General features: G+C 51.3%; 1 protein-coding gene across 1 annotated transcript in view; it reads right to left on the bottom strand.

The window, feature by feature from the left end:
* Positions 1 to 20,384, bottom strand: part of MYH7B (myosin heavy chain 7B) — a 30,092-nt gene extending 9,708 nt beyond the window's left edge. Inside the window, exons 1-24 of the mRNA XM_069871684.1 lie at positions 20,361 to 20,384; positions 19,449 to 19,604; positions 18,578 to 18,681; positions 16,716 to 16,859; positions 16,454 to 16,610; positions 16,336 to 16,363; positions 15,108 to 15,204; positions 14,236 to 14,259; positions 12,128 to 12,220; positions 11,280 to 11,343; positions 11,060 to 11,158; positions 9,935 to 10,038; positions 9,289 to 9,427; positions 7,668 to 7,786; positions 6,923 to 7,072; positions 6,421 to 6,591; positions 5,439 to 5,618; positions 5,222 to 5,354; positions 4,657 to 4,733; positions 3,114 to 3,201; positions 2,703 to 2,820; positions 1,468 to 1,591; positions 855 to 991; positions 161 to 416 (exon numbers count right to left, since the gene is read on the bottom strand). Of these exons, the coding sequence (XP_069727785.1) occupies positions 161 to 416; positions 855 to 991; positions 1,468 to 1,591; positions 2,703 to 2,820; positions 3,114 to 3,201; positions 4,657 to 4,733; positions 5,222 to 5,354; positions 5,439 to 5,618; positions 6,421 to 6,591; positions 6,923 to 7,072; positions 7,668 to 7,786; positions 9,289 to 9,427; positions 9,935 to 10,038; positions 11,060 to 11,158; positions 11,280 to 11,343; positions 12,128 to 12,220; positions 14,236 to 14,259; positions 15,108 to 15,204; positions 16,336 to 16,363; positions 16,454 to 16,610; positions 16,716 to 16,859; positions 18,578 to 18,681; positions 19,449 to 19,545 (2,703 nt within the window). The 5' untranslated portion in view covers positions 19,546 to 19,604; positions 20,361 to 20,384. The remainder of the gene's footprint in view (positions 1 to 160; positions 417 to 854; positions 992 to 1,467; positions 1,592 to 2,702; positions 2,821 to 3,113; positions 3,202 to 4,656; positions 4,734 to 5,221; positions 5,355 to 5,438; positions 5,619 to 6,420; positions 6,592 to 6,922; positions 7,073 to 7,667; positions 7,787 to 9,288; positions 9,428 to 9,934; positions 10,039 to 11,059; positions 11,159 to 11,279; positions 11,344 to 12,127; positions 12,221 to 14,235; positions 14,260 to 15,107; positions 15,205 to 16,335; positions 16,364 to 16,453; positions 16,611 to 16,715; positions 16,860 to 18,577; positions 18,682 to 19,448; positions 19,605 to 20,360) is intronic.
* Positions 20,385 to 26,473: the final 6,089 nt, after the last annotated feature.

Raw genomic sequence — 26,473 nt, 5'->3', positions numbered from 1 at the left:
TTTGCCCTGAGTTTAACATTGCAATTCAAACAGACTGTGGCAGTGAGGAATTGCAAAGAACTGCAAAAGGCTGAAGGAGGAAACTAGCACACTCTGTTCCTTCTTCAAACCACGGACCCTGTGCTATCTTTACACTTCCAAAGAAAGGCAAAGCACTCACTGCCTGCAGCTGGAGAGCCAGGTCATTCTTCTCCTGGATCATGGAGACTTGCTTCTCTTCCAGCTCTTTCCTCTTAGCCTCTGACTTCTCCAGAGCCTCCTTCAGCTTCTGGAACTCCTCCTTCAGATTAGACATTTCCTTCTCAGTCTGAGCAGACTTGAGTAAAGGCTTTATCTTGAAGAATAGCTTCATCCAGGACCAGTTCTTGACAGCATTGAAGGCGCGGATGTTCCACTGAATGGTATAGAGGGCTTCCCTGGAAGGACACAAGCACAGCATCAACATAGGTGTAGATTCCTCACCTCCCATCCTCACTGCAGCAGAAACCTGGATTTTCAAGGCATGGACATGGCTCTTTTCTTCACCAGGAGAGCAGATGGTAGCATGTTGAATGAATAGCACATTGTCTGCACACTGCAGTGGCCCTGGTGGGACGGGTGGAGTGGCCTGGCTGTCAGGTCTCCTTACTCTACATCCCTCTGAATCTTCTAGTGGAAACCAAAGGCCTGTATACACTGATCCTTCCTACCATCCCCATGTCATACCTCTTTCAGGTCTGCCTCTACGTCCTCAGAACAGGGCCTTACCCAACCACTGTCAGCCACAGGCAAGCCCCACAGGTCAAACCCACCCAAATGTGCAGAAGGAACAAGGAGAGACACTCACAAAATTCTGCCTCCCCCCACAACTCTACCTCCTGCTGATGATCTTCTGATACTCGATGCGCATGAGGTGCCCACGGATTCTGGCCTGCAGCATAGTCAGGATCTTGGCCAGACGCTCATCTCTCATCTCTTCCAGCATGCCCAGCAAACCAGCCTTGAAAAACACCTACAGGCAAGAGAGTGAAAACAGAGTCAACAGCAGAGAGCACAGAGGGCTCAGGTCTAGCAGACCTCGGCTACGCGAGGCCCAAAGCAGGGCCACAGAGAAGAGAGGGACACACACTGCAGGTTTTGGTGCCTGCCCAGCGTGAGCAAGCACCCACACTCTGCACTGGTTGGAGCTGCACCCACCCAAGGCACAGGCACACAAACCTCCTTGCCCTGAGCACATCCCCCTCCCATCCCCCAGAAGCTGCGTTGGGTGGTATGAGGTCAGGCAGCAGTGACCTTCTACTCAGACCTGTTTCTTCCCAACCTTTTTTTGCCTCTGCCCTCCTCAATCCCTTCAACCTGCAGAACACAGGGCTTCAGCGGGGCTGTGGCCAGGCAGAGAGAGCAAGCTGGGCAAGGAGAGCAAACTGGGATTGCAGAGAGACAGAAGAGACAATGACGCCCTCCCAAGGATCAGCTGCTTGGTCTCACCTTGGTATGACCAAACTTGTACTGTGAGTGGTCCAGTTCCAGGGAGCTCAGCAGCTTCTCTGTGGCCTTTCTGCTGTCCACAAACTTATCATCTGGAATGGCTGCTGGATTCAGGATACGATAGCTGCAGGGCCAAAGCAGAGGGTGGGTATGCAAGAGAACCCCAGCACAGAGCTCCATCATCACCCCAGTACCACATTCCTGCCGGTGTCCCCTGGAAGCATGTCACAGGAACACAGAATCCCTTGGCTGGAAAAGACCTTTGAGATCATCAAGTCCAACTGTACCTGTCCACTACTAAATGATATTCCTAAACACTTAATCCACTCATCTTTTAAACACCTCCAGGGATGGGGACTCAACCACTTCCACAGGCAGCAGGTTCCAGTACCTGAGAACCCTTTTGGTGAAGACGTTTTTCCTAATGTCCAATCTGAACCTCTCATGGTGCAGCTTGAGACTATTCCCTCTCATCCTATCACCTGTCACATGGCAGAAGAGACCAACACCCACCTCTCTACAACCTCCTTTCAGACAGTTGTGGGCAGTGATAAGGTCTCCCCTCAGCCTCCTCTTCTCAAGGCTAAACAATCCCAGTTCACCTCAGCTGCTCCTCATAAGTCTTGTTCTCCAGGCCCTTCAGAAGCTTTGTTGCTCTTCTCTGGACAAGCTCCAGGACCTCAATGTCTTTCTTGTAGTGGGAGACCCAAAACTGAACACAGTATTTGAGGTGTGGCCTCACCAGTGCTGAGCTACGTATGAACCAGGAGCTCCAGGGTGCTGTGTGGGCTCTTCTGCAGAGCACCAGGGAACCCTGTCAGATCTCAGTCCCTCAACAGAATGAAGATTGTGCAGGAGGCCAATGGCCTCACCATGCCACGTCAGACCCAGGCCAAGCAGAGTGGATTGGGCTGGCCTAGAGGACAGCAAGGATCTCACAAACAGAGAGAAATCTGAGCCAGAATTGGAGGCCCTGAGCCCTGTCACCATCCACCTGCACCAGCCCTGTCTTCAGCATCTCAAACGTCACCAGCCCTGCTGTCTCATCATCATGTTTGGCACCAAACTATTCATGACGGGCACCACAGAGCCAGCAGCAGAGCTACCCCAAACGATATGGGCACTGGTGGTTCAGACCAGTCCTGCACAGGCTGAGGAGCAGGACAGAGCCAGAGCAAGTCTGCCTCCACTCAGAACACATTTGGGTTACTGGGCAAGGAAGAAGAGGGAGTTACCGCTGCTTGAAGTCAGCATAGAGGATCCTGTTGGGGAACCCTTTACGGCAGATGCGGATACCTTCAAGGACACCGTTACACCGCAGCTGGTGCAGCACCAGGAAGGCATCCATGGCTCCTGTGGGTGAGAACAAAGAGGGAGCACACACTCAGGCTGAGAGAACAGGCAAAACGGAGCTACAGCAACTCTGGAAACACCAATGCCAAACTGGGGCCCTGGCAAAACCCATTCTCAGCAGAGGACACTGGCATGGGTCACAGGGTTTACTGAGATGGAGCCAGGTCTCAGTGGCAGCAGAACTGCTGCAAGGAAAGGGTTGGGGAGAAGGTGGGTGCAAGAGTCCCTGCCAGCTCCCATATGTGAATGGCACCCAAAGGAACTGCCAGGGTGCTGTCTCATTCCATGCTTACCTGGAGTCTTTGTCTCATTGGGAATGATGCAGCGGACAAAGTGGGGCTGAGTGGAGCGCAGGTTGGTCATCAGCTTGTTGAGATTCTCCTGTAGGGCAGACATGGGGGATGAGGCATGAGGTGACAGCTCTGTATCCCTACAACATTTGTCTCCAGCCCCTTCCCCCCACAGGCAGGGAGAGAGCAGACACCGGGAGCCCCTTCCCAGTCATCATGCGAGGGGGAATTTCCTCCTCCTTGGCTGCTCTCTGTCCTATCCTGTCAATGGGACATGCCCAGCCCTGTAGAAGGACCAGGGTGGGAGAAATGGGGCTGGAGGACATGCCAAATGGCCCCTGCAGGTTTTGCTGTGCCAGAGAGGAGCCCGATGCTTCCCAAGTGTTTGTAGCTAAAGTTTTGCTGCAGTGGAGAGCCAGGAACACAGGATTGACCATATTCCTGGTACACAGCCCTGCTGGTACCCATCAGCCCTGTGCTCAGCACCCTGTGAATCCAGTGCTGGCATCCACATTGGTTTCAGTTCTCATCTCAACAGGTTTTCCCTGCACCTTCACAGTGCTGCCCGTGCCCTTCAGCCATAACAGAGGCCTCAGCTGATCCAGCCTGATCCTCCTTTTCTCCCCAAGGCAGGGCTCAAGCCAAGACATGGCCCTGCCTTTTCTCGTGGGAAAGGTGTCTGGACCCTTGACCCCTCCAGGCTGCCTTCCCCTGTTTGTACAGGCTCAGCCTGTCAGGAACCAGCTCAGGGAAGGGAACACTTTCCTACAGCTCTGTGTCATCATGAGGCAATTTCTCACCACAGACACCTTTCCCCAAGGCCTGTGACTTGTCCAGGAGGAAGAAAGTCACGTGTCTCCCTGAACAGGAGCTCTGACACAAGCGCTGCTCTCTTTGAGCACCACGAGGCTGTCATAGCAGGAGACAGCTTTGGGCTCACATGCCCCTCTGTGCCGTTTTCCAGTTGCTTAAGCTCTGGGGTGAACAAATAACTGCTATGGTGAACACAGGAACGGGCAGGAGGTGTTATCCTGAGCTCAAGTCACATCCCTGGACAGAAGAGCAGAGCTGCCTGCTCAGGGACCTGTAAGATCCTCCTCCATTTCTTCTGCCCAAAGGCTGTCCTTCCCGCCGACAAGAATGAGGAGAGAAGTAGCACAGACTTAAAGTGATGTTCATGTAATACATTATCTAAACATCACTACAAGTCTTAACTGCCGCTCTCTCAAAGGCGAAGGAGCTGCCGAGCAGTGCAAGCATCTCGTGGGCAGAAGCAGCACAAGCCCCAGCTCAAAGGGAACCACCGTGTCCTTCCCTAGCAGCACGGGGACAGGGCTGGGGCTTTGCCAGGAACAGGCCTCTTGCCCAGGGACAAGAGTGTTAGGAGTTTTTGCCTAGTGGTGGTCCTTCAGGAGCGCTGGGGGTCCTTCAAACCCCAGGAGCTCATGTGCAAGATACTCCAGAGCCTTGGCAGGGAGGTGGGACTGATACTGGGACACTCTGAGCAAGCTTCCCTCAGGGCCTTGGATGAGATGCTGGCTCTTACCTTGTGCAGCTGCGACACTGTTTGGAAAGAAGCTGCCTTTTTACGTTTCTCCTTGGTCCCAGGCTTATGAGGTTCCTCTGTTGGGTTGAAATATTGATTAATTACATCAGCAATTGCTCAGCTTGAAGGACCCCCAAACACCCCTGAAACACACAGAGCCTCTGCTTTCCATAAAGCGGAGATGGCAGTCCCCTGATGCAGAACAAAGCCACAGACCACCAAAAACATCCCCCACAGCACCCAACTCCAGTGCTGCCTCTCAGCTCTGGGTGAAAAGAGACCCTGTCACACATCCTAAGTCATAGGGCCACCAGGACAGCTCTACAGCACCGTACAAGTTTGGGCTGGTCCTACCCACCTACCCAAAGCCCTCAGGCCGACACTGCATGTCCAGAGCACCCACTGACTCAGGTCAGAGGAGTTTTTAGGGGTCAGTGTGGGTCTTCCCTTTTCCCGGGCTTTTAGGTGCAGGAATACTGCATCAACCTGGGCCTAGGGGTGAGGAGGCTTCGCTGCAGTGGGGGAGAGAGACCGAGGTCAAAAAAGGGGTGAGATTGCTCCTCACCTGAAGTAGAGCTCACGTAGTTCTCGTACAAGGAGGCCAAAAGCTTGTTTTGGGACTTTTGGAAGACAGACACGACTGTCTCATTCAGGGGGTCCTTGTTCTTGTCCAACCACCCAATGATGTTGTACGGCACCTGACAGCAGAGAGAGGCAAAGGTAAGGACAGCCCTGTGAGGGGGAAGGTGCGGATGCTGTGGAAGAGCTGACAGAGGACGTACCACACCAGCATAGTGCACCAGCTCAAAGTGGGCCTCATATTTTCGCTTTTTATCTGGCCGGGGCTTCTGGAAGTTGGGTGACTTCCCAATGTGGTTGTCGTAGAGCTTAGCTTTGAACGACATGTCAGAGGCCTTCGGGAACATGCACTCCTCTTCAAGGATGGACAGGATTCCCAGTGGCTGCAAGGAGAAGGTGATATAAAGAGGACTGAGCTCAGTGTTTTCATGTCCCATCCCAGACTGAGGGATTCTCTGTGCCACTGAACAAGGGAGACCTGGGAGAGCTTGTCCTTAATCAGGCAATTGTGCAAGACATGGACCATGGAGCAAGGTATTACTGGTGTATTCTAGGCTGCATCTGACGCTGGAGGGGTTTAAGGCACAGGTGGATGAGGTGCGGAGGGACATGGTTTAGTGTTTGATAGGAATGGTTGGACTCAATGGTCCGGTCAGTCTTTTCCAGCCTGGTGATTCTATGATTCAGACAGTCAGAGTGGGACTGGCCAGGCCTGCAAGATCTGAGGGCTTGCCCACATCCATCAGGTTGTTGGGAAAGGAAGATTCTCTAGTGTCCTGAAAGGTTTACTCCTTTTCAGAAAAAAAAAAAAAAATGCAGTGGTGGAAAACTTTGGTACAATCTGCTCTGAATCAGCAAGTACTCAAATAAGAAGCACTGAGGGGCAGCAAGCAGGTAGGAAAAAAGGGGCAGAGATCACTGTTGTCTGGAAGAAAAGACCACCCCAGGTTTTATGGCTCCCCCGTGGGTAGGAACAGAATTTCTGTGGTTTCATAAAGTCAATATTTGTGTCAAAAAGGACTCAGAGGGCTGGAGGTTTTGAGCTGTAAGTGTGGGGAAAACTATGTTGGGTACTTGCCACTGACTAGGGAGGGAATAGTTTAATCTCTGGCAGTGGAGCACTGTTCCAGTCTCTGCAAACAAGCTACCAGAAGTACCATCACTGTGCCCTGACTCACGCTTTACCTTCTCAATTAGGTCAATGCAAGCCTGGAGGTCCAGGCCAAAGTCAATGAAGACCCACTCAATGCCTTCCTTCTTGTATTCTTCTTGCTCCAGGACAAACATGTGGTGATTGAAAAACTGTTGCAGCTTCTCATTGGTGAAGTTGATGCACAGCTGCTCAAAGCTGTTGAACTGCAAGAAGAAAACAAACCTGTGTCAGAAGGAGGAGCTCCAGGCATGAAGGGATTCACTCTTCTGTTTTGTCTGGTGGTGAAGAGTGATCCCTGCTAGGCTCAGATGGATTGCTACCAGATCAAGTAGCCAGGAATCATTGGAGATGCGCCCACAGCAATGTTAGAACAGTCCTTGTGAGCTTCCTGTGTCCCAGATAAATTAATCCAGACAAGAGCTCTTTTTCTTATCGAGGCCATCAGTTTCTTGGAGGAGACAGAGCTGTCGGGCACAAGGGGACTGAGCTGTCTAGCTACAACTTTCCCCATCGCAGGGGATCTCCAGAACTCACATCAAAGATCTCAAAGCCTGCAATGTCCAGCACTCCAATGAAGAACTGTCTGGCCAGCTTGGTGTCTAGGGTCTTGTTGATCCGAGTCACCAGCCACTTGAACATACGATCATAGGTGGCTTTAGCCAGGGCTCCCACAGCGTAGACAACCTGCCGAAGCAAACCACAGAATGGGTCATGAGCACTTACACTTGCTCTTGTAGAAGCTAGAGGCTGAAGAACAGAGCTCCTCCTGGCACACAAAAGACATTCAAGGAGTTCATGGTTACAGTATATGCTTTAAGATTAGTTTTCACATGCTCACAATTGTGTTCTTGTATATCTGGCTTGGTCTTAGCCTCCAAGGCCTTTGGATACAGATTCAATCTAAAGGGTTATTTTCAGAAGCTTTGTGCACAGCATGAGCTTACAACTGACTTTGGATAAGACACCAGCTCCTAAGGTCCTCTTGAATTTTACTCGAGGACTGGCTTGTGCTATTCAGGCCAGGTTTGGGTTCCTAACCACACTGCATTTAGCCTCCAGCCTTGGTTAATATCCAAAGTTATCTGCCAGTTCTGCCAGCAAACTTTCCTTGCTGCTAAAAACCCGTTAGTGTACATACATCTTCTCATGCTGCTCTGGAATCTCCTCCTAAACTCAAGAGAGTGAACTGAAGCACAAGTCCCTCTGTGCAGAGAACATTACGCCTGCAGAGGAGACCCATTCTAGTGTGAGCAGGAAGCCTCCATCCCAGCACACTCACCTGTTCCACATTCTGACCTTTGGTCACATACTCATTGCCCACTTTCACCCGAGGATGGAGCAACCCCTTGATGAGGTCAGCTGAGCTGATCCCCATGAGGTAGGCAGCTTTGTCAGCACCTGTAAAACAGTACAAAGGCGTGAGGTGCCAGCAAGAAAGCCCTAAGAAAACAAAAATGAAGAAAACAAAAGCCACACTTCCACTGATCAGTGCTAACTATCCTAGTTTTTTCACCTGCTCCAGAGTCTCCTCCACTTTCTAGCATGATTTTCCATCTTGGATGTCACATGATGCTTTTAAAGTCTGGACCTCCTACCTGAGAAGTGACTGTTTAGAGGAGGTGGCCACAGCAGACCTACTGCACCTCATCAGGCTGAGGGGAGACCTTATCACTCTCTACAACTGCCTGAAAAGGGGTTGTAGAGAGGTGGGTGTTGGTCTCTTTGCCCAAGTGACAGGTGACAGGATGAGAGGGAATGGCCTCAAGCTGTGCCAGGGCAGATTCAGGTTGGATATTAGGAAAAACTTCTTCACTGAAAGGATTATCAGGCACTGGAACCAGCTGCCCAGTTCAATCCCCATCCCTGGAGGTATTTAAAAGGATATGATTCAGCAGTGGACAGGTACGGTTGGACTTGATGACCTCAAAGGTCTTTTCCAACCTAGGGATTCTATGATTCTATCAACTTTTTGAGTCTTCCTGATCTAAGGATCTCTATATGTTCTAAGCCTGGATTCCCATGCAGTAAATTCAAACTGACCAGAAGAGAGGTGATCTTTTTACTTATCACCTCTGTAGGAAAATCACTGCTAAAACAATTACCAGATAGCAGCTAAATCCTGTGTTGTTGTTCCTTAGCCCAGGGGAACTCTTGCTTCATGAACATTAGCATGACAAGGTCTGATCCAGGTAGTCATTTCTGCTGGATCCCTGCCTCAGCTGATGTACAGTTAGCGCATAAGCCTTCCAGTTAAGTGATATGGTTCCCCCATCTCATCCTTCCACATGCTGGGAAGTCATCCTCTCCTTGAAGCTTGCTCCGTTATGCCAGGGAGCCAGGTGTAACCCAGCAGTGTGAAAGCAATACAAAATGTTTGATCCCTGGCTTCTCTGAATGGCCAGGTTTGCTCTGCAGTCTGACTGTTCTCTTAGAGCTATGATTGGCCTTGGATTTTCCTGAGCAACAAAGAAGCAGTACTAGACAGCGACTGTATCTTACTCTAACCCCTCCTCATGAGGCCGTGGCTTGAGCAGGTCCTTGCAGTCCTGATCATGGCCTGGCTCATTGGTGGACAACCTGCTCTGGAAGGCTGTTTAATGAAGTGCAAGAGAAGAGGTGATGGAGGGCAGAAGACAAAGCACAGACAGTCTGTGATGTGGCTGAGGCAAGGCTGACAGATGATCCCACCTAGTGCTTGCAGAAAAGGCTGCCCTCAATGTGCCTGCTCAAGGACAGGCCCCTTTGTGCAGCTACAGCAGGACCTAAGACGGTGTTGTTTCTTGGGATCGTGGTCACTGACCTTCACAGACCAGGCCAGGGAAGTTATCAGAGTCTGCCCTTGAGGAATTTGCATACCCAGCCCAGGCTGGGCAGATCTTGGAGCATGGAGCCAAACTCACTTTCAGTGCCATCAGCCTCTGCCTGCTCTTCTCGCTGCTTTTGCTTGAACTTCATGTTGCCGAAGTGCATGATAGCGCCCACTATTTTATAGGAGCCATATTTCTCATCATTGCTGAAGCCCAAGATGTCCATGGCGTGCTAAGAAGAGAGAAAGCAGTATTAGATAGAACAAAATCAGCACTCTGTGGTGAGGGTTGGTTCTCCCACTGTCTCCTAAGGTGTTCTCCCTATCCTGCGGCTCTGGGCACTTAGTCAAGGAGTTCTGTCCATGGGACTTTAAATGTGAGCCCAGCTCCCACAAGAAAGCAAGGATTAGCCTGGCATCCAGAAGCAGAAGGTTTACCAAGCTGAGGTGTCATCTTCTCATCAGAGCCATGAGAAGTGCTCATGTGCTACAGGCCCTTCCTAACACAGGGAGTGACTCTCCCTTCTCTGTCTGGAGGAGGCTGTTGACAGAGATCAGAGTCACTCCGCTCTTTCTTGTAGCATGTGTAGAGCAACTGCCAATAAACCAGAGGGTACTCAAAGCTAATTTAGAGAGGGACACAGAAAAAACAGGATGCAACCCCATGTCTGCCCAAATGGAGGTCGTGCCCTCTCCCAGACCCTGCTTTGGGCTGTGCAGTGTGAAGGAAGTACACGTACATCTGTTGCCATGAGCTCCTCGCCATCATCCAGGTTGTCCACAGTTGTTACGCCCTGAGAGCAGAAGTGGTAGTCGTAGGGGTTGAGGGAGAGCAGCAACATATCTGTTGGGGGAAAGACATGCAGAGGGTAAGGATGGTTTAACAGAGACAAAGACGGGGCAGAGGGGCAGCCCCAGGCACAGGAGAAGAGTTAAGGCTTCACCAGCCTCAACTAGAGGGCACCAGCTGGTGGGAGGAACAGCCTCTTCAAGCCTGGGCAGGTCCACACATGGGTCCATCTCTTCTGTGAGGTGCCTCCTGCCTGCTATCTTGGGATATGGCTTGACTGCAGACTGATTTAGAAGTGGCCATCCATGTCCTTGTGACCACCAGATAAGATTACTGCCCTGCACAGCTCTCCAGACTTGCCTAATAAGGTATTGTTCTCCAGCCAGCAACAAGCTCAAGAGCCTGGAGCCAAGAGGCTGACCACCCCAGGGGACTGTGCCAGCCGTCTTTCTGCAGCGTGGAAAGGTTTCCTGGGTGCTCCGTGTGGTCTGGCACCTGGAGGGCAGGGCTGCTTAGAGCACAGTGCAAATTTGGATCAGCTGGAACTGTCCTGGAGAACACACCTAACCGCAGGCTCCTTTCTACAAGTGAGCTGTGCAGCTGTTTTCAAGCTCACCTGAAAGAGATCAACTCACTAGGATGGCTGAAGGAGCTCAGAGAGGTCTGCAAAATGCTTCCTCCTACCTCAAACTGAGTAAATATCCAGCCTGCACATGCTGAGGTCAGTGTTGTACCTGCCACATGACGAGGACGCTACGCAAGGCAGTTTTGCAAAGCTCACTCCACCCCAAGTTACCACTTCTCTACTCTTAGACAGTTGCAGAAAAGACTTTAGTTTGGCTTCTCAGCCTATGAGGATAAAGGAGGCTGGACTAGATGACCTCCTGAAATGCCTTTCACCCTGAATTATCTGCCAATCCTATGATCCTGCACAGCTTGCAAAGCATTTGTGGGCAGTACCTGCATGGTGAGCTGGGTTTGCTTATTCCCTGTAGACCCCAAAGCTAACAAGTTCTTAGGGGCTGTTTTCAGGCTGTTGCACCATAAAGGCTATGCTGCAGCCTCACTGCCTTACCTTGCAGCTCCGGTTTCTTCCCAGAGAGGATCTGGTAGTAGATGTGGTAGCTTCGCTCTTTGGGTTGCTGGAAAATCACTCTTGATTTTTCCAGAAGATCTAGAATCAAAGAGGACAGAAGGGTTAGAGGAAGATTTGTACTTTCCTGGAGCTGATCCAGCACCAGCACAAACAGTGAGGTGAAATCCCTCCCCATCACAGCTCGCACGTGTTTACTCACAGATGTCAATGTCTGCGGAGGCCAGTTTCCCCGAGGGGCCAAAATGGATCCGGATGAACTTGCCCTGAAAACATGCGCAGGAGGTAACTGCAAGGCTCGGCTACACAGGTACAACTCTGAACAGCTCCTAGAAATCTCAGACACTACAAGATACTGCTCATTTTCAACTTCCTAGGTGTCTGCTGCTGCCAGGCAAGCTCCTGGGCTCTGTGAAGGGTAGGTGGGTGAAGTTCTATGGTTTGTAATGTGCAGAGTATCAGACAGCATCACCTAAGGCTTTAAACACCAGGCAGGCAGAAATTTCATTCACAGCAGATAAAACCCTGTCCTCGAGTCTGTTCTTAAAACCAAGCACTTCTGCAGGGTGGTAGGATACTGAGCCTGCCTGCAGCCTCCTGGTCTGTGGAATGGTAAGGAATCTCACCCAGGAGTGCCTCCTTTTCCTCCAATCTCAGGCACCAAAGCCACCTGTGGCTGAGGAACTTTACGTCCCGCAGCAGCCCCAAGCTGGGCTTAGCAAAAAAAGATGCTGCTCCCCAGAAGGAGCAGGCTTGTCTGTCTGAGCTCCAGAACTCCAGGCTGGGCTTACCAGCCCCGTCAGCTTTGGTCCCATAAGGGACTTCTTTCCAGCCCCAGTCTGTGACACCAGGGCGATTCATTCTGACCCGCACACCATTTACTGCACTCATATAACTAGAAGCAGCTTGGCCTCAGCAGTGTGATCCCACTAGAAAGCAGAGCTAGTGTCCTGCTATGTGCCTTTGGCTCACACCACACAAGACCACAAGCGATGCATCCAGCTTGCATAAACACAGCATATTAGCCCTCTGTCCTGCTGAGACACTTACAAAACGCGAGGAGTTGTCATTTCTTATGGTTTTGGCGTTGCCAAAAGCTTCCATGGCTGGGTTAGCCTCAATGATTTGATCTTCGAGGGTGCCCTAAAAAACAAAACCAAAGTATGTGTCAGCTCCCACCCAGTCCGAGGGATTCTGTTACCAACAATGCAGGCAAAGAGAGCGGGGGTCCTTGCTCCATCTGCCTGCTCTGCTCGCTTGCTGCCTTTAAGAGCCTGCTGCTCCTGAGGCATCTTCTTGCCTCATGAGCCAATGCAACTCAGTTTAGGGGTCAGCAATGCTCTCTGTGGGCTTCTCCTTGCCTAAACTGGTCCCTCTGACGATCCAGGCTATTGTCTCCTCTGCACACAGCAGTTCTGAGCCCCCTTCTTAAGCTGCTACAATATACAAACCAACATCAAGCATCCACTGTCACCACAACAGTCTGAAACATTTCAGGCTCTTTGACTCTGCCAGGCATTTCCTCTTCCACCAAACCAAAGTCTTGAAATCAGAGCATATTGCAAAAGAAGAGATCCAAAACCAGGCTTGATCTGCGACTCCCTACACCAACAATGTGTGCAGTATGATCACAGTGTGATGGGCACACATGACAGGTCCCAGCCGGCGTGCTCTGCTGAACTACTGGAGCTCTCCTGAGCAAGCCCCAAGAGTAATTTTCCCCTAACCTTGTTTTTCCATTTGTGTTTCACATGCACAGTTCAAAGATGAAGAGGCAACCTTTAAATGCAGACAAAGCAGGACAAGAATTCAAGGAGAGACGCAACAGACTCATTGACAACAAAGGTAGAGTTTGGTGGCTCGGGCACTTGCAGGATATTTCATGAGAGTTTTTGCCTGTGCTCTGATACATCACGGTCCACAGGGCTTTCCTCAGGTGGGAAACAGCAAAATCCACACTCTTTTCAAGGTTGGCCCCACCTCTGCAGCTCCAGGGATGGGATGGGTGAAAGACACAGGGAGCTGCCATGCATCACAGCTTTACTAACTGCATTTCGTCACTTGGGTATCCTTTGATTGATTATCTTTGAATTCAGACCGATATAATATTGCCTGACCTGTGAGATGCAACAGAGCTGCCCCATGGGCTGCCTTGGGAACCTCAGATTCAGCCCCCACAGCTATCTTAGAATCATAGAATCATAGAATAACCAGGTTGGAAGAGACCCACCGGATCATCGAGTCCAACCATTCCTATCAAACACTAAACCATGCCCCTTAGCACCTCGTCCACCCGTGACTTAAACACCTCCAGAGAAGGTGAATCAACCACCTCCTTGGGCAGCCTGTTCCAGTGCCCAATGACCCTTTCTGTGAAGAATTTTTTCCTAATGTCCAGCCTAAATCTCCCCTGGCAGAGCTTGAGGCCATTCCCTCTTGTCCTGTCCCCCGTCACTTGGGAGAAGGGGCCAGCATCCTCCTCTCTACAACCTCCTTTCAGGTAGTTATAGAGAGTTATAGAGAGATCTTGTTGCTAGTAAGTTTGCCCAAGCAGCCTAAGACTCGTATGTTAATGAGCATCCCCCACCCAAGAGTGTGCATCATCTTCAGTGCTCAGACAGAGACACTGAGGGCCAAGAATATTCAACTGAACCATTGGGGTGCTGGGAGCACCAGGGACTGTGCCTTAGCTGGATATCCAAAGGCACTCAGTTATTTCCTTGCAGTCCCAAACCCAACCTTAACCCTCACCCTCCCTGCATAGAGTTGTCCCTGAGGAGAGTTGACTGTGTAGAGTTGCCCCGAGGAGATTTGTCCATCATGGAGAGCTGGGCACAGACAGCTGGACATGGAGAATTGTCCCTTTCTGCCAAGCAAACACTGTGTTGACTAGAAACAAGTGTTTGAAGATTAATAATCCCTTGAGAGAGAGGTTGGAGTTAGAAAGGCAGAAAGTCACTGAGAGATGGAACACCAAAGCTTCAAACTATGGGAAGGTGGCAGATACAAAGCCCAGCAGAGAACTTAACTCTGAGGCAGCCCTTACTCCCAGACCCAAGGCAGAGACCCCATACAATCATGCCTCATCAGCCCGCCAGAGCTCTGTGGTGCAGCAGAACTCTGTCCTCAGCATCAAAGATTAGGTCTACGACACTTACCCCAGTTTTAGTGGCAATAGCTGCCTAGAGAAAGGAAAGAAAATTGTCTTTAGAAACCCAGAAAAGCCAGGCAAGAAGCACAAGAAGCACGGTCAGAAAAGCAGGGCATGACCATTTAGTGCCAAAAAAACGTCCAAGAAAAAAACAAGAGGATTAAACTTTATAAAAGATGCCAAAAAAATGTTAAATAGATTAGAAAATAAAGAAATGCATCGAAAAGCAAGAACAGTTAAATCCAAACCCAAAGAAGAGTAAAGAAGATAATGCTGAAGTATTGCTTGTCTGATACCTAAAGCAGCCAGTTTGTTTCTATAAGGGAAAAGCAGACTGGAGCCTCAACATATCAAGAAGAGATAAGCAACCGCAAGGACAGCTCAAAAATAACCAGCACCAAAGAAATGCAATAATCAAAACAAGACCAAGAAAAGCACAAGGTAGAAAAGGGTCAAAAAGAATGAGAGGAGAAAAAAAAGGAGAAAAGGATGAAAAGCAAGGCTTAAAAGAGACAAGGTGGGAAATGACAGCTTTACTCCATTTTTTTGATGCTGCTTAAGAAGAAGATTTGTGGGATGTTGAAGGAGGAAGAGAAGATAAAGAGGGCATTAAAGAAACTCTTCCAGGTGGCACAAATTCAGCAGCCACATGAAAAAAAAAATCCATTTCCCCTTGAGCAGAATAATTTCAAGCCTTGCTTGTTCAAAAGTCAGGGAAAAGCCAAGGCCTGGGTGGGTCAGACCAAAACACGCTTCCAAATGCAAAAAGTTGGGGGAGGATAAAAAAACGAAAAATAAGAAGAAAAGGGGAGGGAGGGGGGAATTAAAAAAAAATAAAGAAAGAAAACAGCAGGAATTTCTTTCAAAAGAGGGTCTTACTAATTTCTTGCCCGGTGCATCGCCCAAGGCTGCGACAATGGCAAAGTACTGAATGACCCGCTTGGTGTTTACAGTCTTACCAGCACCAGATTCTCCGCTTAGAGTAACAGAAATACACAGATCAAGGACATGAGGCAAAGAACAGGCAAAACGTCAAACAGAGCCCCTGCCGACCTGCCACCCCGCTTGTCGTGCCAGGAGGGAGAAGCCAAGTATCCAGGGAGGCTGGCACTATCAATCCCCTCCAGCCTCGGGGTGTACGTGCTTTTTCGGGGGACTTGTCTTTGGAGCAAACCCTAGCTCCATCCTTGCCGTGTCCTCAGGCTGTGAGTCCCGGCTCTGCCTGCCTCCTCGACGGTGCCGCGGGGGCTCAGCTGCCCCATCACAGATATGGAAGGAGGTGCTGGCGCCCACCAAGGCTCTACGGCCCTGGCCCCGGGGCTTCAGCTGTCCGGGATCAGCCAGGAACCAGCCTCTCCTGCTCCCGCTTGGGTAGTTTCAGCACGTCCCAGTTTGCTGCGGGGTCTTGGAGATGGTGGTGGCACCATGCTGGGGTGAAACCTGCTTGGGTGGGCACGGGGGCCGGCGTGCCCGGCATGGGGTGCAGGTGGCCAGCGGGCCAGCTGAGCTCATCCCTATAGTTAGCTGCTCTCCCATTGTAATCCCAGATCACAAAGAGCCGGGGGGGAGCCGGGGGGGCAGAGCTGCCACCGGACACGCGCCAAGCATCTCTCCACAGCCCCTGCCTTTCCTAATTAGGCTATGGACAAGGCTAAAAATGTCCGTGGCTCCTGGCAGCGGTGAAGGGTCCTTTACAGTCCTTTATATAGCCCTTATCTATATGTCACTTGAAATCAACCTGGCCTACACCCTCCCACGTCACCCTCCGGCCGCTGCCACCGCCATCTCCCTCTGGCCTTGGCCTCCACCTCTCCTTCCCCCTCACTCCTTGGAGGACACCAGCGGCCGGAGCTCCCCACGGCAGCTGTCGGGGTGCGGGGGAGCCTGCCCGCTAAGCCCGCGCGTGAGGCTTTGTCACCTGGCATGGTGGCAGGCTGGGTGGGAAGGGATGGGGGGGACAACAGCTGCTGGGGCAGGGGGGTACATGGCTTGGGGGACCCTCTTGGGGCACAGGGTGCCCATCCAGGGCTCCCCCAGGAGCACAGCACGGGGCTCTCGACTGCTCACAGTGGGGCTGGGCAGGGCAAGGGCATAGAGGAATACTTACGTGATGAGCATGGACTGGTTTTCACGGTCTGGAAGAGAAGGAGAAGGCATTAAGTCAATGCCACCTGCCCCAAGAGCCCCAAACCCCCCAAGATAGGGTCCCCAAGGCGAGGGCTTACTGCGCAGCATGTCATTGTAGGCGTTGTCAGCGATGGAGTAGATGTGCGGAGGTGCCTCGGAGCGCCGCTTACCCTTGTAGGCGGCCACCACGGGTGCCGTGTAGACAGGCAGCCACTTGTAGGGGTTGATGGTGACACAGAAGAGCCCCGAGTAGGTCTGCCAGGGGAAATCAGGCAGATGAGGGATGGGGGTGCCCCGACACCCTTTTCACCTCCCCACCCCACAGGGCAACCCCTCATCCCCCAGGCACCAGCAGCTTACATAAATCATCCAATGGGAGTAGCGACGCTTCAGGTTGTAGAGCACAGAGGCCTCGTTGAGGTGCGTCAGCATGGCCATGTCCTCGATCATATCAAACTTGGGGGGGTTCATGGCCTGCAACTCATCCTCCTTCACCACCCGTGTCTGCCAGAGGAGGGGGGACACATTAGATGGACGCCAGCCGGCACTGAACATCCTCTCTCCCCAAGCCCACCAGGGGACAGACATACAGACAGTCCCACAGTGGGGACAAATCTGGCTCCATGACTGCTCTTGTACCTACAGGGCTGTCCTCTGTTTTGGGGTGATGGAGCTAGGGGACCCCCACCAGCACCCCGGCCACAAAGCCCAGCTGAGACAAGCAAGCCCCAGAGCCATTCCCTCCCAGGGGTGATAGACTAAGCTGGGGTGCACCAAGACGTTCACCCCACAATGTGCTTGAAACCCCCACCCTGCTCTCTTCTTCACAGCCTGAAGCCTCAGGGTGGCATGGTCTTCCACTCAGAGAGGTCCCTGGTTATTTGGGCAAAGATCTGAGGCCTGTACCCCATCACTTATAATTGGATTTATTTAATCCTGCGATACCAAACGCTGAGAAACTATCTGGCCTGAATGGAAGAAGCTGGATTTATCGAATGGTCTTGCAATAAAGATTAAATAAAACCTTTCAAACAGGTTTGTTTGGGGTTTTTTTACAGGTGAGTACAAAGTGCATGGTGTTAAAAGGTGCTAGGTGCTAAAAGCAGCAGGGCAGTTAGAAGGAGAAGGGTGGGGTTATTTCTCTCAAAACTGTTTCTGCTGGAAATGTTGATCCAGGGAAAGCAGATATAGTTTCAGAGTTTGTAAATCTGCAACAAATTGTTTAAAAGACATTTTCAAGAGCGAACAGCAAAAAAGGTTTGGAAACTACTTTGTTCACAGACTCTGAAGAGCTTTTAAACATCAGAATAAACTGTTTAAATCTATACTTCCTCCCTAATAAATTTTATTTTGGAGATGGAAAATTACAGTTTCAGACAAAAAAACATTTTCAAAGCCTTGACATTTTTCAAAGACAATTACATATATTTCTTTTAAATTCATCAGATATGAGCACTTCTCAGTGCCAAGCCAACTAGCCAAGAAACAGAAATAATAAAATCTACCATTCACTGTCTGGCCAGGTCCTTGTTCTTTCTCCCAGTTTTACATCAGCGTGAGTCTCTGCACTGCACTGAAGTTTCAGGGCCATGTGACTCCCCATGGCCAAGAAAGGAATTTTAATTAAGCGCATTTGCAGCTATTTGTACTGGATTGCAACTTGACAAATATCAGGTGATCCCGCTTGCTTTGCCTCCCTCCTGCTGGAAAGCTGAAGCCTCACCACCAGACAGAGCTGGTCCTACCCCTTCTCCCAGCGCCCTTCTCCCAACAGCACCGCTCATTCCATTGCAAATCCAAGCTAAAACGAGCAGGAATTGATCAATTGGCCCCTTACCTCTTGTTCCAACCTTCCAGGTGAGCTGGGCAGCAGTTCAGCATTGCAAAGGGCTGTGTTGGAGCAAGTGCTGCCTTCAGGCAGACTTTCCTCCCGCGGCCAGGAGCTGTGCTGGACCAGCCCAAATGTCCCCCTTCCATCTGTCCCGCACGGTCAACCGTGTTTGAACGCAAACATGCGATGGGGGATGCTGAACTGTTGCCACTCTTGGCAAGTAACTGGCCTACGTGTCCTGACACACTGCAGTGTGCGTCCCCTCGGGGCATGACTGATTGCTGAGCGTGGAAGGGTTATCAGCAAGGGTTTCAGACGTGATCCTGTCACACATATCACCCAACGGTACCCACTTGGCTCTCCCTTGGGAAATGAAAGGTATTTTGCTTACTTCCTTATTTTTGGTTTCCACAGTGACTTTGCCACCAGTGCTTTCTTTGATTTCCACTTCAATATAAGCTTCTTTCTCATCCGGGATCCAAGCTCGCTTCTTTCCTGGAGGAGGAGGGAAAAAAGGGAAAGGGAAGGGAAAGAAAGGATACAAAAAAAAAAACAAGTTGAAAGGTGGGAAACCATTTCAAATTTTCAACTGAAAGCCAGGTGAATGCAGTATGATAACATGGAAGGGCTGTGATTATTTCTTCCTACACTCTTGCTCACAGTAGCTGGGATTTCTTTGCCTTTCTCACGTTTGGCAGTTATTCGATTTGCCGCGGTCAACATTTAAGCCTGACAGAAGTCTGCTGCTTCATGTAAGCTTGTACTCAGACTGTCATGATAAAAAGGACGATGAGAAGAAGCAAAATTCTCATTTGCCAAGCAGAGAGGAATGAGGCAGAGCACAAGCCGGGCCCTGGAGCCCAAACACAGCAAACCCATGGTACAGCAGCACGGCTGGGACAGAGCAGAAGTACTGTGGGGTGAGCTCTGTACATCTCCAAAATGAAACGGAGCTGGAGGAAGCTTTGCCATGTGTCCCTCACCACATCTCCCTCAGCCCTTCTGTCCCTCAGACTCCAGAGAGTTGAAGAGCCACCTCTGCCTGCTCCTCACAAGATAAGGGGACAGTCAAAAATCTGCTTTTCCTACTTCTGAGATCTTCCTGTCCTCCAGGGTGATGGGGACACCTCTGCAGCACCCGTAATACCACAGGTACCAGCATAGGGAAGGGGATGGGGATGCTCACCATAGCAAGCCATGGCCAAGGGGTTGGCTTAGGGAACATACATGGGGCTGTTCCAAGAGCTGCCTTGGGGTCTTACCATCAAATGGGATTGTCTGAAGCTTCAGCTGCTCCGTGTAGCTTTTCCGGAGGTATTCAGCAGCCTCCCCAAACTCGCTCATGTCCAGCATAGACATCTTGCCCAGCTGGAGGAAGACTTGGCAGCAGCGAAGGAAAAGCAAAGGACACCTGAATACTTGAAAGGAGAGAAGGAACAAGGGGTCAGTGCATAAGGAAAGCACCCGCTGCTGGGCTCCCACTCAAAAGCAACATGGTCACCAAATGCGTTTTTAATTTGAGAGACTGAGAGAAAACAGCAACAACAATACAAGCTAATAATAACTATAATTACACGATAATTATTTGTCTTCTTCCCTTCTGCTGCTATCAGCCCTACAATGCAAGTCCTAGCTGGGCGAGCCAGCATCACTTTGGTGTCAAAATCCATATTCACATCATAGGCATCACAAGGTATTGTCAACATCACTTTTCTTGATAAGCTCGGTTAAAACCTACTGCAGCTCTACAGACCCGTTGGAGCTCTGGTGCCTTGTACAAAACCTCTGCAAAGACCTGGGTCTGTTTTGCAGAGCAATATTGTAGGAAGATAAAAGCAAGGCTGGAGGCATTATCCCTGGAAGGACCTCTTCTAGAAGACCACCGTGACAGCTGCTTGGAAAAGCGCATTTACAATAGTGCTTTCTAATATCCATCTAATGTGGTATCACACAGCAGAGCTCTGAAACGCCGCAGCGAGCACAAGCGTAGCCACTGCTGGTAGCCAGCAACCTGGCAACTTTAGAAAAAACGCTCTTCCAGATCCAGGTCTGTCCCACCCTTCCCTCTATGCCTGGAGTCAGCCCCTGTCCTCCAGGAACATCCAACCTGGGGAGGTGAAGCGGGTTAGTAGCAGAGGACAGGCGTGCACACAGACATGCTCTTTCTTACTAACCTTGATGATAGGACTGAGTGGCTGTGTGTGTGCAGCAAAGCCCCTTTTTATTGTGTCTGTCAAGGTCAGAGTGGGAAAAGATATGTCAGAAATTCCCATGTGTCATGTCCGCACAGCTCCATTGGTGCTGCTGTCCCACTGCCCGGAGAGACACAAAAGGCAAACTTCGCTTTTATCTCTCTGCAAATGCAGCCTGGTTATTTTTATTCCTGTATTGTCAGGCGAGCACAAAGGCAGAGCAAGAGACTCCAGCTCTGGGAGGCAGCGCAGCACTCCAAGCCTGCCTGCGCTGCCTCTCCGTCTGGGACCAGAGGAAAGAGAGCTTCACAGTTTCCTCCTTCACCTGAGCAATCGGTTCTCCTGCTTCTTCCCCACACCCTGCCAGAAGAGCTGCTGCCTGGTGGGATGCATGCAGCTACTGGCTTTCCAAGCTGGAGAATCCCAACCTCTCCCTCTGTTCCATTTCAGCATCTCTCCAGCCAGACTGCCTGGAAGCAGGGGACTGGGGAAGGACCTTGGGGCTTGGGCTCTGCTGCTCTGCTGTTTCCTTCTCAAAGGGCTTTGGCTTATTTCTTGAGGCACACCAACCACTGCCTTTTTAACACCAACCACTGCACACACCAGAATTCGGTGAGGTCCTGGCACAGGTTGCCTAGAGAACTCTTGGCTGCTCCATCCCTGGAGGTGTTCCAGGCCAGGTTGGATGGGGCTTGGAGCAACCAGATCCAGTGGGAGATGTCCCTGCTCATGGCTGGGGGGTTGCAACTGGCTGATCTGTAAAGTTCCTTACATCCAAACCATTCTGTGATTCTATGTTTCTATATTAATTTACTCTTCTGGTTACATGCATGAAACTCAACAGTTTAGCCAGAGGGGTCTGGTGCTCCTCTGAGCTGTCGCGGCCTCAGAGCAGCCCCGACAATGCAGTAACCACTTTACGGTAGTAAACCCCAGGTCCTGCTCCCTTAGCTCACTCACCTTGGCATGGGAGCTTGGTTCATGGCTAGACTAGATTAAAACATCTCTCAACAGAGAGGTTGCTGGGTTTCCTCCACACCATTTTACCCAGGCAGCACCCAAAGACACTGAACAATGCAGTGACGGCAGCCTGGAGCAAACCCCCACCCCAGCAGCACCACCACAGGCTGCCAGTGGTGGGACTAGGTCTCGGCAGTGGCCAGCCAGACACACAGCTGTGCCATGGGGATTTCTATCCCAGGCACAAGGAAAAATCATTTCAGTTGCTGGCATCTGAAGAGTAGTGAGATTTCCACCCTTTGTGCTGGCTGTGTTGCTGCCTCCCCGAAGGACCCTCCTGCCTGCCCACCAAGTGCTCTGCTTCTCTCTTCGCCTTTGCTTTGGTGCATTTAAAAAGCAAAGGTGTATTTAAAAAAGAAATGCTGGATGCACTTCTGCATCCCTTCTCCCTCCTACCTGCACCTGGCCAGGATGCGCCACTGCCAAGGGCAGGACCAGCACCCACCTTCCCCAGGGCAAAGGGACCTGTGGAGCAGCCCAGCGATCGCAGCTGGGACGTGCACTCCCTGCCGGGGTGGGTTACTGTCCTTCAGACTTCTCAGAGAACGTGGGCAGAGGAACTCTCAGAGCTGCTTTCTCCTTCGCAGACACAAAGCGACTCCGTGTCCCTGATGGGAGCAGGCACACTCGTGGGCTGCTTGGATTCGATACAGGCCAACATGAAATGAGCTGCAGCCACCTCTGGAGCTGGAAATCAGCCTACCTAGAGCTGCCTGACTTGGGAGCCACACACATGTGCAGGGAGGGCAGCATCTGGCCCCTCTAGACAATCCAGAAGACTGCATCCCCCATCCTTGGCCAGAGGTCACCTCAGTGCCTCTTGGCTCCCCAGTTGTGTGGTCATGCCCTGGGGACAAAGACATTAGAAATAACCCCACCAAGGCGATTCTGGAAAGCCAGGGCCCATGGCTGCAGGGTTTTGCTATTCCCAATTCAGCATCCTTCATGCCTCCAACAGATGTGGGGTTGTTGTATCTTCCTAAGGAAAGGGGAAACTGAGGCACGGGGTAATTAATTCTTAGCTGCACAGCGCTGTGCCCAGGCTGGATGTGGCATGGCCACGTCCAGAATAGCAGCACAGGGAGCTGCTTAGGGAATGTAGCTTCAGCCTGGGCACACAGCCCAGGTTAGAGAGAATTTTGCAGCTCCAGGACCTGCCTGGAACCTAAGCCAGGCACCGGAGGGGTTTCTGCTGAAGCCCCAGTGCTGGTCCGTCCTTCCATCCAGCACACAGGCATGTTTTGCCACTACACCCTGTGAGTCTGGGTCCCCAGTGCGGTTTCCCCTACACCTTCTTGACAGGCAGGGTTAATAAACACGCATTCCACCTCTGCCCTCCCACCCTGCTTTGGAGTGAAGTTTGGGAGACTCATGGAGTAGAGGAGGACTCCAGACTTGTCCCCTGGGGCTTGAGCCTCAGCAGAGAGGACAGCTGAACTCAGGGATGGGTTGAGGTTGCTTCATTGATTGTGCATTGTAATGTGACAACTTTGCACTGTGCCGGTCTTGCTCATAAATTAAAATATTCCCACAGAGGGGAGCCTGTAGCATGAACAGAGCAACTTGGAGCACATCAGGATAAAATGGGGTGCAAGTCCCCATGTCCATGCTCCACATGGACACCCTCTCACCAGGTTGCTGATCAGAAGCTCAGGTTCTCATTGGGATTTGGCAGCAGCTGGAGCAGAGCTGGACTCTGCAGATGCATTTACCGCAACTCCCTTGGGGAGACCACCAGAGGGACAGCAGTGCTGAGACCCCTCTTGACCATGGTGGGTCAGAGGTGCTCAACCTTGCTGAGATGGCAGAGTTTCAGTGTCCTGATGAGCCCCAGGCCTTGGTGAACCACAGGTCCTCTGAGGTCACCCTGGTGGTCTTCTGCATCTCTGTCGTGGCCTTGGAGTCAAGTTTCCACCCACACCCTGGAGAGACCAGAGGCCTTTGGTGGGTCTGGTGCCAAGTACCTTTGCCATGAGGACCCTGGCAGTGGGATGAGCTCTCGGCCCAGACCTACCAGCTGGCCCAGCCTCACACATTCTTCTCAGGGCACGTACCCACCCCACGCTCTGCTCACCCCCTCTGCTGCCTTATCTTTAAAGCGATTTTATTTTCGGAGATTCCTTCTGCAGTTCCTTCTGTTCGCCCTAGTTTCTCTCCCTCTTTGAAGAGGTTCCAGCAGGATCCATCAAAGGCCAAGCAGATCTGTAGAAAGGGAAATGTGGAATGGTCGCTCCAGCAGCTGCTGAACTGCACTTCCGCTAGGTTCGGGTGTTTTCAGCACTGGCGTTTGTGATGTGGTTTTTCAGGGTGGTAGGAAGCTCACCCTCATATGGCTGGCAAGGACTGAGCTGTGCCCTGCTCAGACAGGTGTGACGGGGCATCCTCAGAAAGGCAATGTCCACGGAGGGCTCCGATGGACCTCCCACAAAACCCCAAGGGCACAGCAAGGAGCCCATGGCTTTAGCCCTAGCAAAGGGATGTTAGGCTTAGGTGGCTGTTGCCCAAAGCAAATAGCCTGCCTGAATGTCCCATCAGCCCCGCAAGACCATCATCAGCAGTGGGAGCATCTCCCCTCACCACTGAGGCACCTCACTCCTCCCCCTGTAGCTCTGTGCTTGATGTTGGTCTCCCCATGATATGATGGAAGATGATGAGGCTCCTCAGAGGTGTCCCAAGGGCTGCACAAGCCTCTCCCTGTGGGACAGGACACCACCAGCACCAGACTGTGGAGCTGCCCCCTTCAATGAGCATTTTATCATCAGATCAGCTCCTACCCAGCTCTGAAGAGCCAGGAGGGTGCCAGGGCCTTAGCCAAGCTCTCCGGAGAAATTCCCTGGCTGCTCCCTGACCCCCAGCAGGAATGTTTCCCATTAGCAGGCTCTGATAAGTGGCAGGAAGGAGAATTACTCTATGTGTCAGGCAGTTTGCTAGAGGTTTCCACACTTAACATATCACCACTATCAGCTCCCTGAAATGCACTGGAGGGGACTGCAAAAGTGGCTGATTAGATAAAGACAATCTGCAGAGGGGCTATTTCAGGCATATTTCCATCAAGAGAGATTGTCTGCTCACTGCAAGACAGGCAGAGGTGACAGGACAACGCTGCCAGTCCGACAGTGTCCTTCTGGCTCAGCTTGGCCATGCAAGGCTCCCTCCAAAGCAAGCCCCTAAATCCTCACAGCTTTATCCCATCAAGACAAGAGAAACAGCAGCCACCACAACAGCACAGCCTGCCTTACACCCCTCAACATCAGCAGGAGGTGGGTGCAGCAGTGATGCACATGCTCTCATGGTGCTTGGGATGGGGTTAGCACTGGATACCCACCTCACAGCTACAAGAGCACTTCCCAGCACAACTGCCCTGCTGCCTGGGCATCCCACCCCAGGGACAAGGCTGGTCCCTCTGACCTGAGCTGGCTGTCCTTTGGCTGGGAGTGAAGTGCTGCCTCTATAACCCTTCATGAATATGCATGAGGCTGTGCCATGAGCGCTTGGATGCACCTCACTGCCTCTGGAGAAGAGGAGGCTGAGGGGAGCCCTCATTACTCTCTACAACTACCTGAAAGGAGGTTGTGGAGAGGAGGGAGCTGGGCTCTTCTCCCAAGTGACAGGGGACAGGACAAGAGGGAATGGCCTCAAGCTCCGCCAGGGGAGGTTTAGGCTGAACATTAGGAAAAAACTTTCACAGAAACGGTCATTGGGCACTGGCAGAGGCTGCCCAGGGAGGTGGTTGAGTCATCTTCCCTGGAGGGGTTTAAGGGGTGAGTGGACGTGGTGCTGAGGGGTATGGTTTAGCATTTGATAGGAATGGTTGGACTCAATGATCCGGTGGGTCTCTTCCAACCTGGTGATTCTATGATTCTGTGATTCACCATGGCATGAGGCTTGGGCAGCATGGGCATGCTGGTGGCTGAGCCTCCAAGCACTGTGCTTACACCGCATGCAGGACATCTCTAAAATGAGTATCAGGATGGAGAAATAACCTGGAAGAGACATAATGTGAGAAATTAGCATCCAGAAGCAAGCAAGCTGCTGGGAAGGTCACACGCAGGCTCACCAGGTGACTGGGGAAATCAGAGGCGGTTTTGTTTGCTTGCTTTGAATTTACCAGCTTTGAAGTTTTACGGGGTTCTGTTCTGGGGATTGCCACCACAAAGCATCTGTTTGAAAATGAAGGTTGCACTGAACACTGCAAAAATTACAGGAATGTGTGAGTCTTTAGTGAAGAAGCCTGAGGTTTTAGTGATGCACTTCAAAACAATGAGAGAAAAGAGAATCTTGCTCTGTTCATTTGAATACTTAATAGCACTTTAATTGCAGCTGGCCTGCTAGGAGAGACCCTGGCAAACAGCAGCCACTGGAAATAATGTCTGAGAGCTGCCTTGGAGGCTGCTAGGGAGGTGCAGAGCCTGACCAGAACCAGAGCTGGGATGCAGTTCTGCCAGTTCGTATGCAGATCTGTCCCTGCAGTGCCCTGGTTGTTTTGGGTTTGCATCAGTTTTCATCTGCTTTGAGATCTGCAAGCACAAGGTTGGGCAGCGTCCTGCACACACATTGTGCCCACAAAACCAGCCACTCGCAGAGCATCAGTCCCTGGGACCATCCCATCACAGCCCCCTGCTCTCTCCATTCTTCATGCACTTCTCCTTCACTCCATGGGAAATTAGACTAGGGTGGTGTTGAGGACACAAGCCAATGGAAGCGGCTGCACTGGGCTGGGACCTCCTTGGATTCAGCAGTTGTTTCCTTGGCCTGATGAAGGCTGTGGCTCTGCTCTCCTGGCTCATCAACCCAGCATTCTGCTCACTGAGGGCTCAGACTGCTCAGCTTGTCCTCCCCACTGCATTTGGTCATCAAACCTTGCACTAGATTGAGCTCAGTCGACGTCATGACATGGGTCAATTGTTCAATCTGGAGTAGCAACAGTTCTTCATGGGATCTGGTAGGCCTGTACCTTTCTCAAGACTGGCTGTCACCTAGGAGGGAGCAACATTCCTGCCTGTCCTCACATCACGGTGTCCTCATTATGGCTTATCAAACAAGATGGTCTTATTTTTCTTCAAATTGCAGCCAAT

This window comes from Phaenicophaeus curvirostris, chromosome 18 (assembly GCF_032191515.1).
Source record: "Phaenicophaeus curvirostris isolate KB17595 chromosome 18, BPBGC_Pcur_1.0, whole genome shotgun sequence".
NCBI classification, from domain to species: domain Eukaryota; kingdom Metazoa; phylum Chordata; class Aves; order Cuculiformes; family Cuculidae; genus Phaenicophaeus; species Phaenicophaeus curvirostris.
The sequence above is the reverse complement of the archived record's forward strand: the minus strand, read 5'-3'. Positions and strand labels throughout refer to the sequence as shown.